Source organism: Genypterus blacodes, unplaced genomic scaffold (assembly GCF_046128005.1).
Source record: "Genypterus blacodes isolate CSIRO-AG114 ecotype Tasmania unplaced genomic scaffold, CSIRO-AGI_Gbla_v1 ptg000021l_1, whole genome shotgun sequence".
In the NCBI taxonomy this organism is placed as follows: domain Eukaryota; kingdom Metazoa; phylum Chordata; class Actinopteri; order Ophidiiformes; family Ophidiidae; genus Genypterus; species Genypterus blacodes.
In genome coordinates this window covers 2281005-2305462 of record NW_027466834.1, presented here as the reverse complement: position 1 = coordinate 2305462, position 24458 = coordinate 2281005, and the positions used below count along the sequence as shown (strand labels likewise).

The window sequence follows — 24458 nt, the reverse complement described above, 5'->3', positions numbered from 1 at the left end:
TATTCCTCGTTAATTTCAGCAGCTTAGAAATAAAAGATCTTGAAGACTCTTGAGGAGAGGAAGGTTATGCTGATTTAACAAGGTACCAGTCTATACTTTGTATCAGGTGTGTTTATCCAGTTAAGATATGCTAGGCACAAACTCTTGTTCAGGTTAGCACACCTGAATTTGGCTAATCTGTAAAATGCTAAATCAAACACAAACAATTAAACAACAGCAAAAACAATCTAAACAGAGAAATAGTACCTGGGAATTTAGTTCATTTTGAGTTCATTGGTCAAGGTCCATACAATAACTGCTAAAATATTCTAGTATCCCAAGGATCCAGTTAACGTTGTAGATACATAATGAGCCAAATAGGACCTATATTTAGTAATATTTAAGGATGACATCACGTTCTTGGTTTGGATGACATCACTGTTCCGACTTCGTTAGTTTGGATGACAACACTGTTCTTTATCTAAGTACCTCTGTTGCCTTGACACCTTTGTAAGCAACATTTTCAATTGTGTGTTTTGTAGTTAAACATTGTAAGGAAAGTTGTCAAGTCTTAAACACCTTGCCTGGCTCACCCAAGAAGTGACACATTAATACTGAAGAAGAAGCAAGATGGGCCACTACAGACTAGTAATAGCATATTAAAAGGCAGTGGCGATGAATTAAAAAGTAGAACTACATTTCCTAGACGCCCTTCCAAGTGGAAATCCTAAACCAGGGAAGGCATTGTGGAGCTCTGTAGTCCTTTATAGAATCAATACCGTGAGAATGGATACGCAGTTGGACTACAATACCCATAACAGCCGCGCCAGCCGACAGTACAACACACTGCTGCTTATCCGGGGATGTCACACCACTGCTCTTTTCTCCCTTCAGTCCCTCTCACTCTCAGCGAACAGCGGACTGACACAGAGGTTTGGATAGAGACCAACAAACAATAAGATATACACCATCAAGCCGAACATGGCAGAGCTTGGAGCGGGAGGCCTGCCGTTAGGGGACCCTGCTTTTAATTACCAGGAGCACGAACTGAACGAGCGGCTGAAACGGCTCTACCCGGCCGTGAACGAGGAAGAGACCCCTTTACCCCGATCCTGGAGCCCCAAGGATAAATACAGCTACATTGGGCTGTCACAGAACAACCTGCGGGTCCATTACAAAGGTTAGCGAGCTGCATCAGCCCTAACGTCTCTCAATGTGTTCACAAGAGCGAACCGTCTCTGCTCAAATCTGTCACTGCTGCTGCTGCGGACGGGGTCTCTCTAACACACCCGCACACACTGTATGCGATTATGTACGCTGTCTCTATGTGTGTATGCGTGTGTGTGTGCACTCTAGGGTCCTGGTAAATCTAGTCTGAGCTGCCTCCTCAGTCATGTAACCTTGCTTTGCTTCTCAAATGAGCAGAGGAATGCCCTAATGGGTGATACTGAACTCGTTCAACCTGATAGTTTGTCACTGAAATTCACCTTCAACAACACGGCCTTCGTTTGTTTGTTTATTTGCCGCTTATTGCGTTGTTTATTTGCAGTAACTTAGCCAGACATATGGCATTTCACCGTAGTTTGAGGGGAAATGTGGCAGGGGAAACATTTACGAGCAACAGACAACACGCTAACTAATGGTATTTAACAAACTGCAGCTAGCTAATAGCAGCAAGCCATCTCCTGAGCACACACAGTATCTAGCCTGGTGGCTAACCTGCTAGCTTTGCCTTGTGCCTAATAGCGTTCGAAGCAGTGGGATATGTAGTTTGTCATCAGCAAAACTGGTTATTAAACTGTTCCAATGTCACATTGAACGTGGCGAATGAAACAATTGATATATTTGGTTAGAGTCAGCACCAAAACAGGATAAAATGGCATTGTGTCGCGTTTTCTCGCGTGACTTCAATGGCATCGTTCTAGAGTCCATTCCAGAATTCGTAAATCATTTTCCAGCCTGGGACCAACCGGTTCCACTCCATTCATATCTATGTGAGCCCACAACAACAGGCTCCAGCTCTAACCTCCGGTAGCCCGATTGCTCTGTTTCAACAGCTGCTCCCAGGGAGGAGGCCTCTGCGCAGAGACTTTAGGCCAAATGTACCAATCTGGTTGTAATTCTGGCTTTTTAACAACAACAGCAACTTTGTTCGTCAGGCAGTTGGGAGTTAATCGCCTATTCCGATCACTAAAACCTGTCGGTATGAGCTGCGGGGCATTTCAGATGGATTAGGTTATTTAGCTTACTCCTAAATCAAAACAAGGTGACATCTGTGTGAAGTTCTTTTGCATCGGTTTTTTCGACATGTTAGGCCCCCCCCCCCCAGTCTTACATACTGAACCAGGCTGGTAAATCCTTTATGTGATTGAATAAGAAACAATAGACCACGACACTTGCGGTATTGCCCCCCTGTTTTAGTTTGAACTGTGCTTGTTTAAATGTAGATCCACACTCATCTCATCTCTCATCTCTCAGCTCATAGATTGTTGGATGTATAACTGTCTGGCTCCCCGGTTGATGGGTATAGTGATTTAATAGATCACACTTAATGATGTAACTGCTAATAATGCTTTGTTTCTTCTCCTTGTGCTCCATTTTGATTCCTGTTAAATGTCATGTTGAAGTAGACTCCTAGTTCTGATGTTTCCTCTTCTACTCTAAGTAGTCGATTATAACCATATCTCTGCATTCTTTCTGGAAACACTTATGAAAAATGGACCCATGTACAGTCTTAAGATAACACATTTTATACTGTACTGTTAGTAATTTCACCTTGATCTGTATGAGATTTGCAAAGATTGAGTGACGATGCACAATTGCTCAGCGATGGAATATAAATAGACCTCATTCAGGAGTGTGTATGATGATTTCAGTCCTTCTAATCAGTTTGCTCCTGCTCTGTTCTATCACCCTGGTGGTTTTGATGCTATTTCGACCAGTGTGCCAATTTTCTCTATTCAAGGCCACATTGTCTACATAGTTTCTGTTTTGCACCAACACAGAATAGTTCACCCACTTATTACACATAAACATGTAAACAACAGCAACCCTGAAACACAGAAACATATTCTCTCTGTTTCTAACAATTGATCTCTAAAATCTACATTTCTGTGATTCATAAAATTATGATTCATTCTGATGCACAGATGAGTTTGTTGTCTCACAAACAATGTGTGAGTTTATGTACAGTATATACCTGATATAATCGACCTCACCAAGACAAAACCGGAACAGCTTTTAAGGGCCTTCATATCACCCCTCTGTTTCATTTCAAATTGGTGAAGATGTATTGGCTAATCACCCATCAATATTAAAGTTTGTGGCCAGTTGAAGGTTAGAATGTAGATCAAAAGCCTCCAGGCTTCTTCTTTACCATACAGGTGCAACTCAGTAAGAAGTGTGGCTGTAGCCCACTTCACTCTACCAGTTAATTTTACACTGGATTTTATTCTCACTCTTGGAACAATCATCCACTGTTTTCCAGTGTGTCCCCTGAAGGTGCTGATCCTTATCACAACAGGTTCACAGTACAATCCTCCCCAAGATGTGATGTAGGTCACAGCCTTGTGCTGTCACATTACCTGTCACATTAGCTGTCCATATGCTGGCAGGTCTCTCTGGCAGGTGAATATATTACAAAATATCTGCCAGGAAATGTGTGATATTACATTAATAGCAGACTTATTATCCCAATATCGTGTGTGATCTAAAAAAAAAACCTGTAGCTTTAGTTTGTTGCTATTTGTTTTTATTGAAGCAAACATTTTACATGACATTGCGCATACAATTATAGGATATTTGGGATATTAAAGCTATGTAAAAATAAAGCTCTAGTTTGTGAACATTGTGTCATGCCTACAACTGTGGCAACTTGTATATTCAAATTTCAATATTTGCCGCCATAGCCTCTGTGTTTGGTATGCATCTTCTGAGAAAAATGTCTGCCTTTTGCGTGCTAGTTGTTTGCCCGTCTCACCAGTCTGTTGGCTACTTGTGACTGAAAGGTGTAAAGAGCCGCAAACGGGAATGCTAACGTCAGTAATATATGTTCAGTAATAGAACATGAAATACATGGAGTCATTTGACTTGGTGTCAGAAATTTATCTTAACGTAGCTTTAAAGAATTCGTTTTAATTGTGGGGTCTGACCGGTTGCCTAATGCTGCTCCTAGTTCATTCCTTTTTCCTTTTTTTGTTTGAATGACTGAAAAGTCGTTTCGTCGTTTCCTTAACCCATCACAATCCATGGTGTTTCTCAAAACAAGAAAATAAATCTTTGTGTGAGTTCTACAAGATGCGGGGACAAATTGAGTATGTGAGCTGTGAAGGTGAAACAAAAGCAAATCTATTTCTTTGGACGAGGGTGATCATATCTCCATTGCCTGTACCATTTTAGGGTTTTATATCCCTTGTGTCTTCTTCCTTGGTGCACTGGAAGCATTCTGTACTTCCCATGACGTACGCAAAACAGTATTATCTGAAAAGATTAATATCCTAAGCTCAACCCACTTTATAGCACTTATTTTGCTGTTTTGGGAGTACATCTTCATCTACTAATGCTCAAAATGAGCCACTACAGGCAAATATGCACTGGATTTGCTTTGAGAAAAGTCATACTTTCCTGTCCAATTTGTGGTATGCAGGATAGCACACATAAGTATATACTGTATGTATATTGTATTGTAAAAATACAATATACAATAAAAAATGTTTTTTCACACATTATTACCTATCATACTCCTGCTACTATAACTAGAGAGCGGGCGGGCGGAGCTGCAAGGAGCACCATTCCTACAAATTGCCTCCTTTCTTGGCAGAAATATTGTTCAGGGGTCTGGCATGTACATTGGGTGCTTTTCATTTCAGTTTTACTTGTGTTCTTACTTTTTACTTGACACACACACACACTTCTTTGAGAGTCATAAATGATGCCACAGCACGTCATGTTACATGAGGGGATTTTAAGTGAATTTGCTCGCGTTACTGATACTTCAGGGTGGAGGAGGGAGAGATCTAGCTGGGATTAGGGGTAATGGGGTCAAGTGGGTGAAATATCAAGGGGAAGATGCTACGAGAGGGTTCACTGAACATGAGGAAGGTTAGGTTTAGGGGAAAAGGCCCAATCTCATTTTATATAGTACTTTGAAGGCCAGTTATTCATACAGTGAATCCAATGTTTTGTTGGTGTTGAACTTTTGCTTGGACGTAGTTTTATCCTGTAATTCCTCCACAATCTCACTTCATTGTCTGATCTCTGTTCAGCCTCTGCTGCTCTGTTGGGGGAGGACATATTTTCCCTGTTGTTGTTGTTGAATTGACTTAGCTTTCCCCAGCTAGTGGGTAATAATGACCAGTTATGAATTAAGGTCTCATTGTGGTTAGCTTTAAGAACAAGATGTTGATCTTTGATTGTTCCTTGACTGACCTCTGCTGATATCCATTAGCTGCCGCAACATGAAATGTATGACGTTGTAGCAGCATTAGTGTTTGTCAGCAGACAGTGATACTTCAATAAAAGGACTAAATGATTTCTGCACTCATGTTGCAGTTCATTCTGTCACTGTATTTGGTGACATACTGTCCAACATCATCATGTCCCACAGCACAGGGTAGGTTTCATTTGTCCCTGCTCTAATCAAACCTGATTGGGTAATTCAGATGTGTTTATCCAGTTAAGATCACCACTTCTGATGAGACAGTTATCTAGAATGCCACTTAGACCACTGTTAGTCATCGTGCGTTTGTAGAATCATCTCAGTTGTGTGCATACTGTAGATACAGTATTTTCAACCGATGTGACAGCATAGGTTTGGCGTGTGTGTGTGTGTGTGTGGTTGCATTCGGAGGGTGTGGAAACCTAGCAGCCATTTCTCCCATGTATGCATCTGTGCAGTCGTAAAGAAACCTGTTGACCTACAGAGGACAGTAGCTAAAAATAGACTGCATGAATGTTGCAGCAACCATCAGACTTAACAATCATACGCAAACACTCAACAATGTTTTTTACCACAACCATTTTTTTCTCCCTTCGCTAATGAATGTTTCTATTTGTTGATGCACACATTTTCTGTCTCAGTGATTTGTTAATGGCACTGAAATGGCCAGAGAGGTTTGAATATAATTTGAATAAATCATGTTTAGCAAATTCTTTTACAGAAGGCTCTGAGTTCAGGATTGTGTACGCTGTTCTCACTGACAAGTGGGTGTTTTGCATGTGCTCCCATTTGCTTGTGCTGGCGGCAAAAGGGGCAGATACGGATAAGTGTGCATCCACTACTACATCTAGTAATCTTTCCTTTGTAAAGTTGTAGAGTTTGTCAGCATGGTGTGGATGGTGGCACTTTGCTGAGAGTTGTGTTATGATTAAGCTTAATGCATTTCAGGAAGTTTCACATTATATACCATGGCTTTTATCCTCCATTTCAAAAACACTGTCTACATAATGGGATGATATAATCAATCAACTGTGTGGGTTGTCAGTTTACAAACCAGAAAGGTGATAATTGAATGAAATGGGAACTGCAGTCAAGTAAAGCATATTGTGGGTCCAGGGGAACTAATTCAGTCAGTTTGTGTACTTTACTATATGGGCCTTGTAAAAGGCTAGAGCTTCCCAACTCTCTTGCTCTCACACGCAGCAATAACCTAAAAGTGTCTATTGACAGTCAGCTGCTCCGTGTAAGGTTACAGACACTAAACACATCATTCACACAAAGACACGCGCCTCCATAACGCACAGTTATGTATCAGAGTAAAGATCTCTAAGCTTGCCAGTGCTGTGAATATGTGTAACAATAAGACATGCACATGTATAGCGTAGAACTTAGACTGCGGTTATACAACACACTACTGACTGTGTGAAGGCCTCTCTCTCTCTTTTTGCTCGCCCCCTTCCCCCTCTGATCCCCCATGAAGAAGGCGGGGGTTGCACAAGCACCAATCTGAATATAGAATGACAGATAGTAATGGCTGACTGTGCTCGCATGTAATTGGTCCAGACTCCAGACACCATACATGTGACCTGTGACCTCGTTGTTTACATAAGTACAAACAGAAAAAAGATATGATGTTGCACAATTCATGTCTTGTTCTAACCTAATGGACAAACTGGAAAATGAGCCGACAGCAACAGTATTAAAAATTTAGAGAGTGTTTAACATTCATTTTAGCCAAATCTGTGTCATCTGTCTGAGTAATCAATACATTTTATTATAAATCTCTGCATAAGTTCAGTTATTAGTAGATCATGTAGGTGGAATGTGTCATCATAAAAATAATGACAATGATGATGATTCACTACCGGCCCTCACGGCGCTCCCTTCCACCTCACTTCTGGGCAGTTTTTCCTTGTCTTCCTAAAAAAGCTGTGGGCTGGGTCAGGAACTGTTTGTTGTTATTGGCCTGTAAAGCCCTTTGAGACGTTGTATGTGATATATTGGACTTTACAAATAAACTTGGACTTGACAGGATGGTGGCAGTGATAATGAATTTTAAGGTGATAAGATACCCCAGCAAAATAATTGGATGGGTGTCAGCTTTCATTGTACTGCTTGAACTGATTTAGCCTCACTTCTAAGTACTGAAGAGTTCACACTTACCCTGAAATCATGTTGTTGTTGTTGCCACTTTTTGCTTATTCAAGATGTATTTTTCTTTTTCCAGGTCATGGTAAGAACCACAAAGATGCAGCATCCGTGCGTGCCACACACCCAATCCCTGCTGCCTGTGGGATCTACTATTTTGAAGTCAAGATTGTCAGCAAAGGACGAGATGGGTAAGCATATACTACAAACTACTACATGCTTGTGTAGATTCCAGAGCTTCCTTTCTTATTGCCTGGCGGACAGTTTTGACTAATCGCAAAAGTATTTAAGTTTTTAATTCCAATTCACTCTAAAGAAACTCTTCTGTTTCAATGTTTCTTTTCACTTCACTATTATTTAAGTTTTTGAGCTGATGTCATGTGTGTGTGTGTGTGTGACATCATGTTCATCTGGGTCTCTGTAGGTGTGATACAAAAAGTGTCGTGAAAGTGATACATAACTGACCAGTCATGATTTTCTGGTCAGTTATGTGTGAACAAGGCCAGTGACATTTCTTTTTTGGAAGTTGTAGAATTCTTCAGATCTTTAACTCGCCAGGTCAATAGGTCAGGTACACATGGAAAAGCCTCTAAAAGCTGCTGTTTAGTTAGATACAAATGTGTCATTGTTCTCATGTGACATTTGGCAATGAAGAAGATACATTTGGATTTAACAGGCCAGGTATGTGATGACTAAAATCTCCAGAATGCTACGATTTTCAAAAGAACTATATGAGGTTATGACATTTTGTAAGGATAAGATGGTGATAGGATTCATCGCCAAGCATTCTGGAAATCTCAACCATCATTGTCAGTGCTGATTGCCCAGAAAAATCTCCAGAATGAATTCATCCTTCCATTGATCAGGCTGTTGACCAGTGCACTTGTGCAGGTGCTAAGATTTCTACCTTTCAGAGCTCAGTTGTTGACCTGTACTACGCATTGGAACAGAAACTCCTCTCCTCCATCCTTCCAACCCCCCTGTACAAGTCTCAAGTTACATAATGTGCTGTTAACACTCACCAGTTCCAGATGAACAGCTCAGTATGAACAGAACAAACCCATGGTGGTAATGGACAACTCTTACTGCACGTGGGTGTGTGTTTATGTGTACGTGTAACCACTGCTGTAGCTGTAACTAGGAATGTCGTATGAACCGACTTGTCTAAAGCCACTGAGTAACAGGAGAATCACTGCATGGTAAACTTACCTGTGTCGCTGTACTCGACGACATATTGAATTCACAGTTTACAGACGCTAGAAAATAGACATTTAATTAATTTTTAGAGGAAGACAGAAGCTGTACTGTTGGAAAGCACAGAAGTACATAATAACATACAAACAGAAATACACTGTAAAATGCATTGCAGTGATCTGGGTGATGAACTCAGCCTGCACCAAGGCGAGCCGAGCCAAAAACATTAAGCTGACTATATTGATGCCACTTTCGACTGAGTAAAGCGGATTCAGGCCAACTACTTATACTGATGATGTCACGGTTGACCCCAGAGCTTTAACTCTTACTGGCACTTTTTTGATCACGAGTCTCCTGATGGCAATTCATTCTGCACAATTCCATTTGCATATCCAGGCTACAGAATATAATATATGCAATCATTTCTACTTTTGTTTTTTTGCCTGATAATCTCAAATGACCCTGGTTCTGGTTGATGAATGCATACTAAATGTCTTTTCCTGTTGCTGGTGCAGGTACATGGGCATTGGCCTGTCCGCCCAGGGAGTCAACATGAACAGACTGCCTGGTGAGTAACAACAGGGTGACATCAGCTTACGATAATAGATAGGAAGAAAGATACATGGACTGATATACTTTTCATTAGATAGACTGATGCCGGAATGAATTTTAAGGATGGTAGAGTGGGTGATGTGGACATGTGTTATTAATGGCGGAACATTAGCAGAGAGAGAGTGTGTCATTAGCTGTCAGTGAGTTGGGATGAATACTAATAATATTATTAAATTTGATTTGTTTAGCGCTTTTCCAAATTCTCAAACACTTAACATACAGATGAAAAATACAACAATCGAGATAACGGTAAAATGAGGGAAAGAAAGCAATCAAGCAAGTATGATACATAGAAATGAAGGAGTTAAGGTGATCAAACAGAAGCAATTTTAAAAAGGTGCATTTTGAGGGATGTATTGAAACAGGGGAGTGATCTAGAGTCTCTGTGTTTGGGGAGAGAGAGATCCAGGGGTGGAAAGCCAGGAGGGAGTGCGTAAGAGGGATCCAGGTTGTGGAGGGCTTTGTTAAATGGTAAGTAGCAGTTTCAAGTGGATTGTTTGTCAGTGACAGGGAGCCAGCGGAGGTTTTGAAGTACAGGGGTGATGTGGGTCTCTGGTGCGGCATTGGGTGATCAGACGGGCGATGTTCTGAATGAAAAAATAATCATTTTATTGAGTATTTCTGTGGATGTTGTCAATAAGGATGTTGTTGCAATAGTTCAGTGTTGAGGTGATTTATGCGTGGATGAGAGTTTCAGTGGCTGAGGAGGAGAGGGAGGATCGGAGATGCTGACGTGCAGGATCAAGTAAGGATTCATAAGGTTACATAGTGTGAACAGGGTATATGGTGAATACTCTCTCAATGCCCAGTGATAACATTGGTTTGTTGGACCGTAGCCAGAACTTCAGACACTCTTCAGTCCAGTTGCACCAGCGCTTTAGCAAGCTGGGAGAAAAACATCCCGTAGCACGTTTCCTTTTGTTCGTTGTGGCTGCATATAGGAAAGTCAGCTGGACGGCTCTCAAAGGGCTGGCCTGCACATTGACCCTGAACTCCTCTAATTAGCCATGAGCCACTCCATTGACAAAGTCTGAATATATTTACTTGAACCTGAAAGTGAACATATTGTGCTTTTGGAGAATTCCATTAAGTATGTGTTGAAAATGAAAGGTTTACGTCTGTCGAGATGCCTCAAGTAAGACTTCATAGTTGATTAGTTCTTTACTTGTGTAATATCATCTTGAAACGTCATGAATTTATACACAACTCAGTCGTGCTGGCCGGCTGATCAGAACAGTGAAACAATTTGGGTGCAGGCCAAGTTTATCTTCTGTTTAGAAATAGAAGTGGACCAGTTTGTTTTTTGCACACTAAAGCATTGAAGAGGGTTCAAAAATAGGCCCATTGATCGAAATAAAATCAATCTGTATAATATGTCCCTTTTCACATTACAGCATAGATGACAAAATATTTAGTGCATTTTACATTTTACATGCAGTATGTGTTTTTAATTTTTAATTCAGGCCTGTAGGTAATTGTATTCATACAGAGGATTTCAGCTAGATCAGTCGCTCCCAAGCGTTTTCTGCAGGGCCCCCCTTTTGTATATGGGAAAATATTCAAACTCCACTGGAATTTATTTTACACATTGCAATTTATAATTCTGCAACTTATTATTTTACAAAACAAAAGAAATTACAAAGTGACAAATCATCTTGACAGTGGAATTAGTCTTAACGGTGTATTACCCTGCAATACCTCTACGCCCCCCACCTTGGGAACCACTGAGAGAGATGATGGCTAGGTGGATGGATTGTTGTTTGAGTTTGTGGAGTGAAGAGACTCGGTCACCTCAAAGGAAATGGATTGTGGAAAGTGACAAGTATGCAAGTAGCTGGAGATGTGCCAAGATGTGTGAGATTTGTGGATGAGAGCACGAGCAGTTGAGCACTATATTATCACTTTGCAGTCTGTTATCATTGGCACTCATGCCACTTTAGATTTATTTATTTGTAATAGTCTGTATATTTTTTTTATTCTGTTGTTATTCAGTCTTGGCTGCACTTTAATTCCATTTCTTTAATGCTTAGTTCTTTGCACAAATTGCACAAATTTCAATATGCTGCTGTTGTTGCGACGTCACAAAGAATTTCAATGTACAGTATGACCCTGTATTTTAAGGTGCATATGACAAATGAACTTGAAAGTGCCTCAGTAACTGGATGTTGATTCTGTCGGAAAAGCCAGACAGTTGCAGAAGAACATGTCCGGGCATATCACCAGGCAGGCATATGGATGTGACTAATGACAGTGCGTGTGGTCAAACCGAATGACCAACTTTTTTCACAAACCCCAATCTGACCTATGCCAAAGACAGTAAAGCATTTTTACTGCTAAATCTATCAGGTGGTATTTTCCTATCTCCCAATGTCTCTTAGACAACACCACAAGTGTTACGATAGGATTACACTTCACATATTCTCAGTATATCCACCATTGATCTCTTAGACAAATACAAATGGAAGCAGCCCTAACCCTAAGACCAAACAAGAATCTATCTGGTCACCAACATTCCAAAGATAACATTAGCCCTTATTAGCCAGCTTTCATTGCTGCTTTTTTCCAAGCTTTGCTGGCCAAAAATTATCATTCATATGTGATACCGTGCTTTTCCAATTTGTCTTTCCAATTTGTCTCTGTGTGGGACTAGGAGCCTGTTCACCATCAAGATTTAGGTGTTTAGGTGCAATCATGACGACAGTTTGATGGTTAACTCAGGCTTTGTCTTCAGAAACATAACAATTCAGTGACTGTGGTTTATTAAAGTTGTGTCCATGCTGTCACACATGTTGTTATTTTGTAATTTCATAATAGGAATTGAAATTAAACAACAGGAAAAGAAACCAGTCGTTCTTTCCTTCCTGCTTTTAAAGATTTTCTCTTTTTGCGCCATAGTTCTCCTCACTCACCCGGCCTCAGCACAGTCAGAGCAAACAAACACGCAGACACAAACGTATGAAATTTGCAAATGTTTCAGGGATGTCTGATGAAACATAGGAAGGAACACAGTGTTCATAAATCTGCAGTGTATCTGATCAGATCTGCTGTGGTCTCTAGGCCTTGTCTGATCTGTCCGGTGGACCAGGATTGTGGAATGTCATGGACTCATCCAGGCAGTTCAGCCTCTAGATTCTACACACACACACACACACACACACACACACACACACACACACACACACACACACACACACACACACACACACACACACACACACACACACACACAGATCATTCATTCTCCTCTCTTCTTGAATCACTGGTGTCAAATGCCACACACACCAGTGGAATAGTGTGGAACAAGGCTTTATGGATGGCTGGGTTTTGAAAGCCTGCGCGCACATTAGTTACAAAAACATTTTTGGTTGCTATGATTCCAGTAAAGACGATCTGTAGTTCTGATAGACAGATTACTGCTGATTGCCTTACCTCTGACTGACTCCATGTGATGATGTGTGTGTTTGTGTGTGTGTGTGTCCTCGGCTGATTGCATTTGAGCGAGTTCATCTCCGCTCATCTTTGTCTGGGTAGTATATGACTCTGTCTCTGTGGAAACATTTAAGTCCATCTGCCCATGTTTACTAAACATGCATCCACGTCTCTCTGTGTGTGTGTGTGTGTCCGTCTCTTAATAGTACAATGTTCTTCAAAGCTGACCTCTGTGTCTGATCCTGCTGTGGAGCCCTGCCCATTTCATTAGCATGTAGGAGCAGTGAGCCTGGCTTTAGAGGCAATATCCCTGTCAGCAGATTAATCTAATACCTCAGCGCACACACACACAAACATATACACATGCAGAAAATACATTGAGAACAGTATAAAGGAATAGGAACCAGCTTCTTTACAAACATCAACACAGTTGGACAGGTTAATCCTTTGCTAAACACAAAAATACTCATTTATGCATTGAAACAAGTGTATATTTCAGTTTGCCCTTAGCCTGCGTGTACCCTACGTTACCTTTTTGTCAGTGATGGACAGGCTGTGATGGAGACGAGACACCAATGGAGCAGCAGGCTGAAGCTGAACGATGTAAAGCATCTCTGCTAGATCAGGGAGAGAAATTCCTGCAAAAGTCAATCAGCGCAGACACAAGGGGGTCACATCCGTTCCAATCACTGTAAATGAGTTTCCAATTGCGAAGACATTTTGTCCAGTCACTATTGTATGGGCACAGTATATGACAGTATTTGTAGGGAATCTAATACAGGTCTGGAAATAACACAGCATTGATCCAATATAACTCAATAATAGTCAACTACAACATCGGCCTTCCTCTTATGCTACTGATGTATTTCAGCTTTTTGGAGCAAAGTCTGATATTGGGGTTGTAAAGAATGCTGTGCACTCATGACCTTGTGTTTGCTTTATTTTATGAAATCGCAGTTTTAAAGGAAATGAAAATCCAATTTGCAAAATGATCTTTGATGTGAAGTTCAAAGCCATATTTCCTGGTTGAAGTTCATGCAGGTGCTGTAATTAATGGTGTGTTTTAGGGGGCTTGTTGTTTCCTTGTTTCATAAAATGCAGCGAATATCATCTAGTAAAAGAGCGGCGGGGTTGGTGGGCGATTGAATACGTGGATCAGTGACACAGATGTGCATCAGTATGAGCTAGAAAAAGGAGCTGAATAAGTCAAACATGAAATCTCCCCTTCCCTGTGCTGTCCTCTGCTCTGCCTCATGCCCTGCTGTGGGCTGCCAGTGACTCACCAGTTTCTTTACATAGACCAGATCCTCCTGGTGGTCACCCATGGCACTGCAGAACACGCCACAGCTAGAGTAAATTTTCACAAACAGAGTGTGTGGATTTTCACGAGACACCCTGGAGGCAGCGGTAGTCAGATGGGAAAATGTGAGCAACAGACGTGAATGAGTAACTCTCTCCCTCCTCCAGTGACTGCTGAATCAAAATGTTTCTACTGGGCACCTCCCACCTGATGTGAATAAATGAATAAGAAACCAGAATGATACTGAGAAACAACTTGAAAATGTATCAGTATTTTCTTTTAGAAAACAAACTTACACAGAATTGTTCCATTTCTTTGTTAAAGTTACATCTAGAATAATAAACACAAACCTATCCCTCTTCTGTCCCATTTTAGGATGGGACAAGCATTCATACGGTTACCACGGAGATGACGGCCACTCCTTCTGCTCCTCCGGGACTGGCCAACCATACGGCCCGACATTCACCACCGGTGATGTGATCGGCTGCTGTGTGAACCTCATCAACAACACTTGCTTTTACACCAAAAATGGCATCAGCTTAGGTATGTATATAGACACATGTAGATTAACATGGAAATGTGTAATTTAAGTCCAGATACACTTTATATCTTGCCTGAGAACATCATTTATGTTCAAGAAGTTCGCCAACATCAACTGTTGATTCTTCCACCCCACAGGTGTTGCCTTCACGGACCTCCCTGTAAGTATCATCACATTGCTGCAGCACAATATCCTTTCCTTACTCTATCTTTTATTGCTGTAGTGTTATTGATACATGTGATTTCTGGTCCTCTAGCACTGCCTCAGTCCCTTTGGCCTAATCCTTGCGTTAGGAGAAAGATTCTGAGGAAAATGTACAAACTCCTTTGCTTTATGTTGGCAGATGTACAGCACAGATTACTGTCTGCTTATACTAGATACAGAACCAACATGAACCTTATCATACCAGACCAACTGCAGATTCATATATGACTGCAGCTTATTTTGGCGGTCTAATGTCCACAGTGTCTGGAACAAACTCCTACATTTTCACGGTTTTATTACTAGAAAACCAGGTGTTGACATCCAATAACTGTAATTTAAAGAAGGGGTAGTTCAGAGGTAATTTATATGTTGTGCCATGCGTCAGTACGTGTACTCAATATAACGGAAAGATGCTCAAAACACTGAGGGAAGCAACACTTACGCCTCTTGAAGCCAGTGGCGGGTGTCAAATTAAGTAATTAAGTATCTGATGTCAATTTGATGTAAGTATCAAAAGTATTGAATTGACAACAAATACTACTAAGTACTTGAGTATCAACAGTAAAATGCAGTTTAACCAGAATTCCCTCGCTCCCTCATCACAGTTTGTCACTTTATGGAGACATTAACTTCCCTCAGTGTGCATCTTCAGGTCAGATGGTGGCTTTCTGAATATCCCCATATGTATTGAGGTGTTCCCATATGTGTTGATAGTTTGGCGGAATCGGCTACTTAACATTTGTTGGTTGTTCGTACTTATCTCTTGCAGTCAGTAAAGCTGCAGCTGCGGCGCTTTCTGATGATGGTCATGATGATGTCCCATTTTCCATTTTAAACTGGCCTTGTTGCTTATGTTGGATTTGTAGTGTAGAACATTTTTCTGAAGAAACATAAGTACTGTAGCAAACTATTTACATTTTTATACTTTACACCACTGTTTGAAACTGACGCCCATGTAAGACTTTACTTTGACATGAATACTTTATCTTTACTATCTACCAGCCAAACTTGTACCCCACCGTGGGGCTTCAGACCCCAGGTGAGATTGTAGACGCTAACTTCGGCCAGCAGCCATTTGTCTTCGACATTGAGGACTACATGAGCGAGTGGCGGGCCAAGATCCATGGCATGATCGCCCGTTTCCCCATAGGAGAGAGGCTGGGGGAGTGGCAGGCAGTCCTGCAGAAGTAAGATTCATGATCACTCACTCACTCACTCACTCACTCACTCACTCACTCACTCACTCACTCACTCACTCACTCACTCACTCACTCACACACACACACACACACACACATATGGACATATACCTATGAGTCAGTCGCACAGGATAATATTTTGATGACGCACCGCATCGTGATCTGAAAGGCATGAAAATGTATCCTGTAGAAGCTTGACATCTTATAAAAAAAGGACTTCAAAACTTTTTAAAGCTTTATGTAGAAGAAATGATGTTTTCAGTATATGACGTATACGGTAGTGTGACTGTTTTGCTGTAGCACATTCAATAGAATCTTCAATTCCCTTTAGGAAGTAAAGGTGGTGGGCAGTGGGATCATTCAGTAATAAACTTGGCCGTGTCATTGTTGGTAAATTTGTTTTCATATGTCATTCTTCTTCTTTAGATAATGCTAAGTTACGACCAACACTGTGTATGCTAATATTGTTACATTGATAACCAGAATAAGATCCGGTACAGTTATGGTGTCAGGATTCTCTTCAGATTTTTGTGTGATTGGGACCATGCAAGTCCCCATTTCCTTTTTTTTAATCTGTTCATCATGTTGTCACGTTTTGTCTTTAGTATGGTGTCCAGCTACCTAGTGCATCATGGGTACTGTGCCACCGCAACAGCCTTCGCCAGGGCCACAGAGACCATGATACAAGAGGATCAAACCTCTATAAAGAACAGACAGAGTGAGCCAAACAAATTCGATTCCACATTTTGAGTTGAAGTGTGTACTGTTGTTATCACCAGATGTCTTTCTGTCCGCATTTTCAAAGAGGACATGTCTCGAACAAGAGTTGGTAGTTATTGTTTGTCCCCAATGATCCATTTTGCATACATTTAGGTTGCACTCCGCTGCCATATGCATATAGTCCTCTATGAATTATTGCTTGCATAGCATGGGCATGGGCAATATAAATAACATCACGTTCCCTTTGCCTCATAGGAATACAGAAGCTGGTGCTGGCAGGACGGGTAGGGGAGGCCATAGAAGCCACTCAACAGCTTTATCCCGGCCTGCTAGATCACAACCCCAACCTACTGTTCATGTTAAAGTAAGTTCATAGGTGGCAATAAATAGTAGTAGTAGTAATAGTTGTAAACTGTACTTCCTCTTTGCTGTTGTTGTCAGAAGAGCACTCCATGCTCTCCAGCAGTGCCACCGGGCATATGCAAATTTGCTCGTATCTCACAGTACCTTGCCTGTTTAAAAATACAGCCATCTTCCACTACCACTCGACCCCCCCCACCTAAAATTGAGGTGCTCCAGCCTCGAAACCTGCAGTTTATTAGGTTTTTATTCTTCTCAAAAGATCTTTTAATTTCAACAATTTTCACAGTTTCTGAATACCAAATTTCATCCATGTGTGTAAAGGCATGATCAATTGATGATGAAAGGACAATACCTTAATGAATGGAAACAATGAAACTGATGACTAAGCTAAATAACACAAATTCACAAACAAACAAAAAACAACAGTCTGCTCTAGCACAGCGATCATGTATCACAATCAGAATGAACTCCAAACAAAGTAGCTCTAAGCACAAATGATTCTAATGACAAACAGCAGTGAGTTGAACTGATCTCTCCTTCACAGCTGGCCCAGAAATGACGGGACTGTGACGGGAAAGTGTTTCCCAGGCTTGATACTCTTCCCCCCTGAATACAAAAGGCTTTGCAATCAAACTGACGAATGTTGAATGCTGGTGGGCACCTCTCACACCAGTGCATCCTCCCTCCTAGGTGTCGTCAGTTCGTGGAAATGGTGAACGGTACAGACAGTGAGGTTCGCTGCCTGACTGTTCGCTCTCCAAAGTCCCAGGACAGCTACCCCGGCTCACCCAGCGTCAGCCCCCACCATGGAGGCAGCAATACACACCTGCACGCCGGAGGTACACACACACAAACACTCAGCCTGTCAATTGTAGGTTCTCCAAAATGTTTGTGTGTCACCTCTGCTTGTGTGTATTTGCTTGGTTGTCTGTATGTGTACACGTGTGCTCCCTCCACCACCCCCGTGCAGGAGCAGACAGCCCTACCTGTAGTAATGGGGTGACTCCCCCCAACAAGTCAAAGAGCCACAGCGGCACTGGCAGCATCAAATACCCCAGTGCATCCTCTTCAGCCTCTTCCTCCACCTCCTCCTCCCCTTCCTCTGTCAACTACACAGAGTCCAACTCATCAGACTCCACCAAGAGCCAGCCACACAGCGCTAACAGCACCCAGGAAACCAGGTAACAAGGGCCAGTGATTTTAGTTGAGTTTTTCTGCCTCAAATTTGACCTATTGTGCTGTGCCCTAGCAGAGTCATCATGTCTTTAGATGTCAGCAATGTAATTGATGAGTAAAGGGCTCTTGTAATCATAAGTAATAATGCCCAAAACTATGAAAACAAGGCAGAGGTTGTAAAACGTTTGAAAATGGTGACCTCTGTTCAGTATTATCCTCCTTTTTTTAATAAATACATTTTTATTTACTTGTTTTCAACTTTCGACATAAAAGGAAAATCTAAGTGGTTTTTAGAGACATGTAATTGACAAAAACAGGCTCAGTCATCAAAACAGGTAATGAAATTAAGGAAATACAGAAGTTTGAGACCGCTGAGTGCACAGATACAAGTCTGGAAACAGAATGAATTGACAAAATAATGAGTGCCTCTGTATTGATGTGAGTTGTGTGTGTGTGTGCAGTGACAGTGAGATGGAGATCGAAGCAGAACATTACTCCAACGGGGTGACAGAGGGCTCCTCAGCTAGGATTATGAACGGCACTTACAAACATGAAGAGATCCTGCAGCAGGATGACAACAGTCTCGCAAATGTTGTAACAGGTAACAATCGGAGAACCACAACATTAACACACTCATCACATGCGTCATTACATCCAGCTTCAAGATGTCGGTTTCAGCCACTTTAAATATGTGTGCGTGTTCCTGTGTGTGCCTGTTGCCATTAGATGATGGTTGCAGCAAAAGCAGACAGCTTTGTGGAGGGAACCAGGCCGCCACAGAGAGGATGATCCAGTTTGGAAGAGAACTGCAGGCGCTCCAAGAACAGCTGTGTCGCGAGTATGGCAAGAATGCCACGCACAAGAAGATGTTACAGGTACACGCACACACACTTGCACTCAGCAAACAGCTGTTCCACAACAACTTTGAAACAATGCCAGAACTGGGTTGAAGAGATTCCATCAGCAGTTTAAACCCTGGGTGCAACGTTCTTGCACACACTGCAGGCCTCACACACAGACCAGCACATGTCCACGGCTCACAGAGGAAGGATAGAATTACTTTGAACTGCAAGCTGTGTCGTCTGATCGTCTTGCAGTCTTATTAGAGACAAAACACTCTCTGTCTAACAGTACAGTCTGATAAAGGCTCCACAGAATGGCTCTGTTAATTGCACACAATTAGCTGATTTCATTACAATCTTGTGTTAAATTCACATTGGCTCGACCTGCTTCGCAACAAAAGAGTCCCCCATCGTATAAGATTTCTCACTGATAGAGTCCAAGTTAATTACTGATGCCCGCAGTGCGTTCCATTCCATCTGCCTTGTAAAATGAATGTTCACTTTTAGCGTTATGTCGGCATCCTGGATTTCTAGTCTACTTTTCGTTAATGGTTTAAGATTTTAAGATACCGCAACCCACCATTCTGCTGTCTTGAAAAAGTTAGAAGATGTTGCTGATGTCATTTCTTCAATGTTGAATTAAGTCTTACCTTGTCTAAATAATGTCTTAAACACTGAGCTGTTGTTATGTATTGTCTTCATGTCCTCCTTTCTTTCTAGGATGCATTTAGCCTGCTCGCATACTCGGATCCATGGAACTGCCCAGTAGGTCAGCAGTTAGATCCCACACAGAGAGAATCACTCTGCTCAGCACTCAACAGCGCCATACTGGGTAAACGGCAAAACACACATACACACACAATATTACACTAATACACTAGATACCATGTGCTCTTTTCTAAACTGGGGATTGAGGTTTATGACCGGAGGTGCATCATAATTATTATTATCACTATTATTATTTGAATTAGAATTTGCAGTAAATACTGTATATTGGAACTGTTGAATCAGTATATTAAACTATCTCAATTGATGGCAAATTAAAATTAAAACCTTATATTTCCCGTATTTTAATATTTTGCATTATTCATAATGCAAAATTCTTTTTTATAATGCATTTATTTGGTCCTAACTTTTTTCAAAGCAAATCATCATAACTTTAAATGAAACTAAGTATTAATCAGTCTGCCAGACTACATTGATGACCCAATAGATGCTCTCCAATTTCCAAAGTAAGAACATGACACAACAAACAAACTGAAAACAGTATGTGCAATTAGCTCCATACTGTGGGCAAAGTGTACAAAAAATAATTCTGTCTTCATGTCTGCTTTAAACCGTTATCAGCTTTAGTTCTATGGAAATGTTTCAATAGTGTGGCAGAATAAAATGCAGCAAACTGCTTCCTTTGAAGTGGGAAAATCTCCATCTGGAATAACTGATGTTTAAAAATGAGTGGCACCGGGTATGCAAATTTGCTCGTATCTCACAGTACCTTGCCTGTTTCAAAATACAGCCATCTTCCACTACCACTCGACCCCCCCCACCTAAAATTGAGATGCTCCAGCCTCGATACTGGCAGTTTATTAGGTTTTTATTCTTCTCAAAAGATCTTTTAATTTCAACAATTTTCACAGTTTCTGAATACCAAATTTCATCCATGTGTGTAAAGGCATGATCAATTGATGATGAAAGGACAATACCTTAATGAATGGAAACAATGAAACTGATGACTAAGCTAAATAACACAAATTCACAAACAAACAAAAAACAACAGTCTGCTCTAGGACAGCGATCATTTATCAAAATCAGAATGAACTCCAAACAAAGTAGCTCTAAGCACAAATGATTCTAATGACAAACAGCAGTGAGTTGAACTGATCTCTCCTTCACAGCTGGCCCAGAAATGACAGGACTGTGACGGGAAAGTGTTTCCCAGGCTTGATACTCTCCCCCCTGAATTCAAAAGGCTTTGCAATCAAATTGACGAATGTTGAATGCTGGTGGGCACCTCTCACACCAGTGCATCCTCCCTCCTAGGTGTCGTCAGTTCGTGGAAATGGTGAACGGTACAGACAGCGAGGTTCGCTGCCTGACTGTTCGCTCTCTGTTCGTAACAGCTGCGAGCAATTATCAGTATAATCATTAGTCTGATCAAAAACGAAGTTTAACCAAAAGCAGAGAAAAGTTCTACGTTTTATTGACACAAGCTCTCTGATCACACTGAAGCACAGGTGGTATTTTGTTTCACTTTGTCGTTTCAAATTGGTTTTCACTGATTGTCTGGTCTGCCTCCAGCTGAGGCACAAGGACAAATATTATTATGAAGCGGTTTGCTTATGTAGCCCTCATGTAAAAGCATCTCTAACTGGTCCTATACTGGTTTATAAAGCAGGATTTCTTGTTGCACCAATACCTACTGTGGGTGTTTTTTTGTTGCAGAGTCCCAGAACCTGCCTAAGCAGCCTCCCCTTATGTTGGCGCTGGGCCAGGCCACAGAGTGTGTCCAGCTCATGGCCCGGGTCCGTTCTGGCTCCTGCTCTTTCGCCAGAGTAGACAACTTTTTGCACTAGCCCACGTCCAGGTGAGTCCAGATCATGACTTGTATGTAATAAACTGTATTGTATTTTTCAAGGCCACGCATTTGTTTCCAATCCGACTGTCAGATTATATCCAGTAAGTCTGTTCTATATAAACACAATACAATTATATCAATCATACAAAAAGCAAAACACACACAGCCACACACCACACACATGGTTCATTACTTGGCTTACACTTTTATCTGTCTCTCCACAGGTTAATGTTAAGTAGCGCTGAGGGAAGGCGTGTCCAGCAAGTAGTTGTCATGGCGATGGGGGAAAGCATGCGTGTGATTGGTGTGTTTGGCTGTCCGTCAGACCAAGCCAGTGACAGGAGCAGAGGCGAGCGGAGAAGAAAGCTTCCTTTTAATTTAGTATTATCAAATACAGAAATGTGTGACACTATTTAAAGATAATTAATTATTATTCTGTTTATCTAGCCATTTTTAGTTCTTTTTTTGTTGGTTTGTTGTGCTCATCTTGGACAAAACAAATTCTTATTCCCACTCGTTTTCTCTCTTTTTCTTTTTCTTTTGTATCAATGGGTGGATTTTGATTTCCAATGAAGCAGTATTTTGCTCACCTTGTATCACAGACCACAACACTCACAGCTGGTTTCTATGACGACAAGCTCAGACCTGGGACTGTAGGTCAAATTTGAGGGATGTTACTTTCTTTTTTTTGCCTGTAAGTCTACATTGTGGACCGTTACTCCCCACTGAGCACACGCTGCTTTTGGGAGAATCGGTAACGCAAGAAGATAAATTAAAGATGCAGATAAAGTACATACAGCCATAAAATTGTTGAGGCTTTGTTTGAGTCTCTTTTAAGTTAGGAGAAGATGTAAAGAACCAGTAAGCGTGAGAGACTTTACAATCTAATATGCCTGCAGTTGGAGTCAGTGTAGCATTCAAAAGCTGCTGTTTTATTATTTTAGGATACATTCAGTAATGGGAAACTTGAGGACGAATGTTGTGGATGGTTTTACCATTTTTAATACATGAAGGCAGGTGAGCGAACAATGGCACGAAAACACCACCGATCGTATAAAGCAGGTTATCAGCTGCAGTCGACGCTGATCCAGAAAAGTAGCAACATAAGATATAAGAAGGATTGAAGCAGGCCCCCAAATTATTTTTATTTTTATCATCAGAAAGTTTCAAATCGGTGATATTTTGTCACAGGAACCTTCCAAAATCATAGAAGTTTTGTTCTAAATGTGTCAAAAGCAGAGGGACAAGCAGAGTGTTTGCATGAAGTGAAGTCTCTCCCAGGATCTCCACTGCTGCTGGCTTTTTTCATCTTCTACACCCTGACTTGTGCTCTGGAGGTTTTTATCTCCATTAACAATTGCAAATAAACAGGTCAAACTATCAGCACAACACCAAGGGTTTTAAGTTTATAGTATAGATAGTAAATGACTCTCAAACCAGATGTGGGCTGCATGAGAACTTTTCACTTTATCAGAATGTGCTGCCGAGCTGCTTCCTACCATCAAGCTGCGCTGCGTATTTCAAATGCCGTTGTATTTATTCCAGTGTGGACGATTGTCAAAGCACTGAATGGCAGCGGATAACAGCTCGATCTGTCTGTGTAGAACAGTACTTACACATTGTTCATCATACAACCGTTCTTGTCCCCCCACCCCTCCTGCTCTATGTGGTGTTGTAACTATATTGATAACACTTAATGCTGACCTGCCTGTCTTGGTTTACTGCCTTGTAGTGAGTAGACGGTGTCCCATCCAGGTGACCGTTGAAAGGAGAGGACAAAGCGATGAGAGGAAAAAGATGGTTGTTCATGGCAGCATCACATCTTAGTTTATCAGTTACACTTTCGATCTTTCTTTGAACATTTCCTTTTGTCTTTGATTATCAAAAGACTGATTCTCAATCACATTTGTTCAACAAAATGAGTCTGACTGAATTGTCTAAATAGTGGCAAACTGCTTTGATGTGGCCTGACAAACAGTAGCATTGCCCACACCTGAAGTGTATATTCCTGTTTCCGTTCAGTCTGTTAACTAAATATGGAATCATGTAATGCTAGAGATGTTTATGAGGTGTGGGGTTTACTAAAGAGTTTGTGGTCGAACTTTTTACAAAGCTGTTTTTCTAAGGGCGTTCTGCTATAATAGGAGCTATTCTAACACCCACCCACACACACACACCCACATACACACACAATCAGCTTCTACAGCTGTAAAGGACTTCTGTTACACCAACATTTGTATTTGACAGAACAACTTTTGAGCCTCCCAGCTTTCCTTTGTGTTCGTCTCAGTACTGTTACCATGCAACCTTCCTTTTTTTCTGAGCAGACATAGCCGCTGATCTGACGCTGAAGCACCAGAACAGATCAGTGATTATCACAAGGAGATGGGAGATGTGAACCTTTTTGGAAATGGGCCGGTGGCCTCTGAAGCCAAAACACACGTATTGTGGAAAGGCCAGATAAATGTTATTAGGCATCGCAGACAAGCTGTGCACAATTGACTTCCGTTTTGCTTTTAATTTGATATTTTGACTTTTGAGTTTTAGCAAAAAAGATTTGTGAAATGAGCTACCCTCTACTTAGCATGACTTTTAAACCTTGAAAATGATATAAAAAAAAAGGAAAAATTATAATTGAAAAAAATACGTATCTACTGGAAACATGTTAAAAAATGAAATATTGTATTCTGTTTAATTTTGACAGAATTATTTTTATTAAAATATACATCCATAAGCATA

The 24458-nt window shown here is 41.1% G+C and overlaps 1 protein-coding gene and 1 long non-coding RNA gene across 6 annotated transcripts in view; both read left to right on the top strand.

Moving 5' to 3' along the window:
- LOC142991870 (uncharacterized) overlaps positions 1-24458 on the top strand; it is a 271893-nt gene that overhangs the window by 25333 nt on the left and 222102 nt on the right. The gene's annotated exons all lie outside the window — the stretch shown is intronic.
- Positions 838-24458, top strand: ranbp10 (RAN binding protein 10). 5 transcript variants are annotated; one of them, XM_076142041.1, is made up of 15 exons: positions 838-1159; positions 7644-7755; positions 9274-9326; positions 14475-14642; positions 14778-14800; positions 15847-16031; positions 16649-16761; positions 17019-17127; positions 17817-17965; positions 18244-18307; positions 18764-18903; positions 19029-19177; positions 19865-19976; positions 21587-21728; positions 21944-24458. In XM_076142041.1, the coding sequence occupies exons 1-14, from the start codon at positions 961-963 to the stop codon at positions 21715-21717; spliced, it is 1707 nt and encodes a 568-aa protein (XP_075998156.1). In that variant the 5' UTR covers positions 838-960; the 3' UTR covers positions 21718-21728; positions 21944-24458. The 5 variants fall into 5 exon arrangements, with proteins under 5 accessions (XP_075998156.1, XP_075998155.1, XP_075998154.1 ...); XM_076142040.1 differs by having other exon boundaries at positions 18746-18903; XM_076142039.1 differs by having other exon boundaries at positions 18097-18307.

Bases quoted from the DNA above. Each gene is read 5' to 3' on its own strand.
- ranbp10 (XM_076142038.1), top strand. From the start codon at position 961: ATGGCAGAGCTTGGAGCGGGAGGCCTGCCGTTAGGGGACCCTGCTTTT. The intron at 18,308-18,745 runs GTAACAAGGGCC...TATTGATGTGAG, and splicing joins AACAGCACCCAGGAAACCAG to TTGTGTGTGTGTGTGCAGTG. The intron at 19,977-21,586 runs GTAAACGGCAAA...TTTTTGTTGCAG, and splicing joins ACTCAACAGCGCCATACTGG to AGTCCCAGAACCTGCCTAAG.